The 5069-nt window shown below is 52.7% G+C and overlaps 1 protein-coding gene across 1 annotated transcript; it reads right to left on the bottom strand.

The window, feature by feature from the left end:
- Positions 1-495: 495 nt before the first annotated feature.
- ASB12 (ankyrin repeat and SOCS box containing 12) lies at positions 496-2005 on the bottom strand. Its single transcript, XM_010074568.1, has 2 exons — positions 1195-2005; positions 496-629 (listed from the first exon to the last, which is right to left on the bottom strand). Exons 1-2 carry the CDS (start codon positions 2003-2005, stop codon positions 496-498), a joined length of 945 nt encoding a protein of 314 aa, XP_010072870.1.
- Between the last annotated feature and the right edge of the window lie 3064 nt (positions 2006-5069).

Raw genomic sequence — 5069 nt, 5'->3', positions numbered from 1 at the left:
CCAGGCTCAGCCTGAACTTCCGTGGGTGCAGTGTTTTCCTACATCCCTGCCCCATGATGCTGGGCTCTTCCCATTAAAGGTTATTTCCCCAAACGAGTCACAATACTTTAATAAGAAAAGCAGCAACATTTTTAATTAAAAAACCAAACAAACCTGCCCCATCACAAAAGAGCCCTCAGCCATAATATGACCCACGTGTAAGATGTTTAAAGTCAGAGCTGGGGTGGGGAGACAAGAGCTGGGGCCTCTGGATCCTTATCCCAGCCCCTGCCTGTGTTGAGCCGGGGAGCGCTGGGCTTTGCACCAACATGTCCTCGGGTCAGGAGCCGCAGTGGCAACGGGCTGGGCACGGCGAGGTCCAGGCTCCCTCTGCCCTCCCAGGGCCGCCGAACGGAGGAGGCACTTGGAAACCTCTTGCTTTAGAGGCAGATGCAGCTTTTAATTTGGATGGTCGACATGTACACAGGGCAGGTATCTCTCGTGGTGGGCTGCGCATCATGGCTGGTGTTGGAGGTAGTTTGCCAGAACCGTGGGGATCTCCAGCTCGCCGAGGGCGTGCAGGCGGCCAGCCTGCTTCAGGAGGTGTCTCAGCACCAGCCTGGACTGAGACATCAAGGACTTGGGATGAGCTGCAAGAGGAGAGAGAGGAAAAATGAGATGGTCACCAACCCGGCTCCCCTCAGTGCCTGCACCGAGTCACACCAAAAACCCAAACCAAGGCAGCCTGCGTCCAGCCACAGCTTGCGGTGGAAATTGGGGATATTTGGTGGGTGTTTGTTGGAAACAAGCTCTCCCCCAGATCCCAGCAATTTGGTTTAGGAGTTTCCTGCAGTAGCAGGTGTATCCAAGCCATCAGATTTCATCACCAGTGGTGGACCTATTCTCCATAAACTTGTGATGTTCTTCTCTTGCTGCGTTCAGCATCAGAGACTTCGGGGTTTTTGGCCTGAACACAGCAATGACCAGGGGAGAGGGAGAAATAAGAGTTGAGAGTAAATCAGTGATCATACTCAAGAGTTTAAGACCAGAGACACCCATACACTCAGTGATGATGCAAAGGGACAAAGCTTGTAGGAAAGCCTGAGTAAGGTGTTGGGAAGCAGAGGTAAAGGGAAGGGGAAGCTGAACTAACTTGCACCCCAACAAGCACCATTAGTGCTGGTTCCCAGCCCCAGGGCCATGCACACACGTTACCTCTCGCCTGTAGCAGCAGCTCCAGGCCCTCGCTGCGAGGTCCCGTCTCATCTACCTTGACGTTGGGCAAGTACACGTTGGCTCCAAAGTTAATGAGCAGCTTGATGAACTCGCTCCTGCAGCCGTGCCTCAGGCAGGTTTCCAGCAGAGTCTTGGGCTCCTTGACCTGGGCAATCACCCTCTCCTCGGTGCAGTTGTAGTCGGGATCAGCACCATAAAGCAACAGCGTCTTAAAGCACTCCAGGTGCCCGTACACGGCAGCGAGGTAGAGGGGACCAGAACAAGTCGCCGAGTTGGCAGCCCACTCAGGCAAGCGCGCTTGAATGTTGGTTTCTGCGCCGTGGTCCAGGAGCTGCCGCACGATGTCCACATCCCCATCCCTCGCGGCGATGAGCAGTGGCGAGCAGTTGTTGTAGATGCTGCCGGCAGGACTGGCCCCTGCGTCCAGGAGGACCTTCACGCATTCGCGGTGGCCATTGCTGACCGCCATGAAGAGTGGGGTTTGAGCCTTCACGTCCAGGCTGTCCACCTCCGCCCCGTGGGCCAAGAGGACCTTCACGCTCCTGACGCGGCCCCACGTGGCAGCCAGGCGCAGCGGGGTGCTGGGGACGCCCCAGCCGCTCCTGCGGTTGATGAACCTCTTGTACCTGTCTTGAGACAAGAGGTTATCTAGGGTTTGGTAATCATCCTCGGATACTGCTCGGTTCAGCTCCTCGCTTTCGCCGTTGTCACCTTCATCTTCGCGGGGCTGGAGCATGGAGAACATTTTGGTGATATCCATTAGGCTCATTTTTCTTGGTCTGTCTCTCATGTACCGCTTTCATGGTAAATAGTAAAGCCAAATATCTACAGAACAACAAAACCACCACAGGGTTAGAGCCAGCTCCCTGACAGCAACACCAGCTTTTTATTTTTTATACACCATTTAAGGAAGATTCTTAAAAAAAAAAAAAAAAAAAACAACACTGGATGATGATGCTTCTGACCATCTTATGGCCCTGCCACCGTGGGTAAGGAAATCCACGCTGGTGAAGGACTACGGCAAAGACAGATGTCACCGCTGTGGCACATCTGTGGGCCACCTCCCCTTACAATGGTGTGATCAAGAACATGCTGAGATAACAGAATCTGAGTTCAAACACTGCACAGGGGAGCTCACAGGCTTTTACTTTATTTTTTAAAATTATTTAATGCTGTACTGCTGGCCCCTGAGGAGGCAGAGGGAGCTCAGGAAGGCTCCTGGGTGGCCATGGGCTCCTGCAGCGACTCTGCACCCCATGGGTGGATGAAGCCAAGATTTTCCCAAGGTTTTTCCAAAACCCTCAGAAATCATCCCATCCAGCTGTTCTCTGGGAGCCACCGAGTACAGAGCACGCTGGAAAACAGCAGGAGTCAACTCGGCTTCGCATCAGCCAAGGCTTCTGTTGGAAGCCCCACCAGCACCTGCACTTCCAAATCTTTTGGGACCCACAGAAGGCTCAGAGGAGTTTTAACTTAGGAGCCAGCAGCGTGGCAAGGTTTTGGATTTCAAAAATAGGGATGGAGTTGGATTTCAAAACAGAAGATGAAGCAAATGTGAAGGTGGCTGGTTTGATTAAGGACTTTCAGCACCGCCCTTCCCAAAATGATACCAACGTTTGAATTCAGCAAACCCCCTCCTCCCTGCTGCCCACTCGAGCCCGAGGAGCGTGGCTGCAGGAAGGATCTGGGATTTTTATAGCGGGGGGTACAGAGTGGTGGGAGGAAGGCGAGGGGATGCTGAGCTGATCACACGGGAGCTGCGGCCAAACCCCGACATGTTTTCCAGGTGCTTGGTGCAGGATCTGGCCTTGCCGTGGCCGAGCGGCAGCAGGCAGAGGAATGCAATGCCCCGGCCGGCACCTGAGCAGCTGGGAAATGCCGCCCGCCGGGAAGGGCAGAGGAATTTCTTGCTCCGTCGCAGCCCTGCAGCATCTCAGATTTCTTTGGGGAGAGGCGGCAGCCGCAGAGGCAGAGCTCGGTCTCCCCAAGCAGCTCCTCTTGGAGGAGGCAAGGAGCTGCACCGAGCAATTAACCTCCTTCTGCAAACGAGCCTGACAGTAACGAGGCGGTCACGGGAGGCTCGTCCCACATCCACTGCAAGCTCAGAGGAATCCCCCTGCAAGGCTGCCTGCGCAGCTTCGCTTCTTGGTTAAGTAGAGCAAGGTTGATGGCAGCGAGTGATGGTGCTGCATTTCCACCTGTGACACTAACCCAGGCAGTTTATACAGAAATATGTGAAATTACAACATGACTTATTCATTAGACACGCCGATAATGAGCCCTGCAGCTTTGGGAACCCCCCACCTACATGGCTAATGGGGTGGGGGGTTTCTTGCAGATTCAATTCAAAAAAGTGGTCCAGTTATACTCCCCATGGAAATAATCTAGAAAAAGTAAAAAACCAGCTGCAATATTTCCTGAACACCCAACTAAGCATCTCCAAAGGGACGTTACTTTGACAGCGTAAGCACTCACGTGGGGAGCTCACAGACGTTCCTCAACCAGAAGAGCCCAAACCAGTCTTGTCACCTCTCGAGCTGAAGGAAGCTGTCCACGCATCTGCAGACCCACCCCCCCCCAAAAAAAATAGGTTATGAAGCTAAAGGGGACAGAGAATTCACTCAATGCTTTTACAACCAGATCCCCAGATACCTCCAATTGCCCCATGCTGCCTGGGCATCGTTACGCTGCTGCTGTACCTTCGTGAGGGCGGTGATGCTCACAAGCCCATGTGGGCGAAGCAGTGGTGGTCCCACGGTGAGTTCTCCCTCAGTTTAAACGACAAAAAAAAAACAACAAAAAAAAACAAAACAAGGAGAGAAAGAGAGAGGATCTTGCTATGTCGGGGATGGATGTTGGCTCTGTGCGACCGGAACGACGCAGGCTGTCAAGCTCACAGCTGAAATGCCACTGCGGGAGAAGGGCCAGGGCACTGGGGCTAATTTTAGCCCCTCAGGGGTTTTATCTTACCACTTCCATTCTTGGAAAGTTCCCCCTGGGTAAATATAGAGAGGGGCAGCGAGGCGGGGGGAGGCTGGGACAGGTGCTGGAGGCTGCTTGACCCATCCGAGCAGACACAAAGTGTTTAATTCACTGTTTCCTCGCAGAAATTGCAGGGTACCGGGCGGTTTGAGTCCCCTGCCAGGGCAGCGCGTCCTCTGCTGCAGCACCGGCCGCTATGTTATCGTGGTTGCTGCCAATCACCCAGATGGATTCCCTCTTAACTCCTCTCTGATCGCCTTTTCCACTCTCAGAGCAATGCAAGTGACCATTCGCAACATCCAGGATTGTTTACTGAACACAAGAGGGACCAAAGGCACCAAAGGCCTTTTTCTCTCCCGAGCTGCACCTGCCAGAACAAACCATTTCCCTGGCTTCGTAAGGTTGAGCAGCACATAGCAAGGCAGAAAAGTTTACAGGGGCAAACAAAACAAGCAGGAAGCAGCGCTTGGGCTGTCTTATCAAGAGCTGTCAGCTGCTAAGTGCAATCGTATTTTATCCAGTTCCCTTTAAACCTTTTCTGAACTTTCTGGCAGTGGAGCATGAATGGTCTGACAGTTCGAGGCAGCGTTATCACTGGTACTAGATAACAATAACTAAATTATCCAGCAGGAAAAATCTCCACTGCTGCGAGAAGTAAAATCAGGGGGTTCTGCAGCACGTTGACGAGGTCCCCAGCACCACCACACTCACAGTTTGTAGTCACACCGTGAAATGGAGAGCAGGAAAACTCACAGTATTGAGAGGTTTTAGACTTTCGGCTTCCTCATAGTTCCCCTCTGTCCAAATTAACTCAAAAATAGATTGTTACTCCAAAAAGGTCCATTTCCCACAGTAAACAGGATGAGTGGAAT

The sequence above is a fragment of the Pterocles gutturalis genome, unplaced genomic scaffold (assembly GCF_000699245.1).
Source record: "Pterocles gutturalis isolate BGI_N339 unplaced genomic scaffold, ASM69924v1 scaffold27247, whole genome shotgun sequence".
In the NCBI taxonomy this organism is placed as follows: Eukaryota; Metazoa; Chordata; class Aves; order Pterocliformes; family Pteroclidae; genus Pterocles; species Pterocles gutturalis.
Note: the sequence above shows the minus strand (reverse complement) of the source record. Positions and strands in the feature narration are given on the sequence as shown.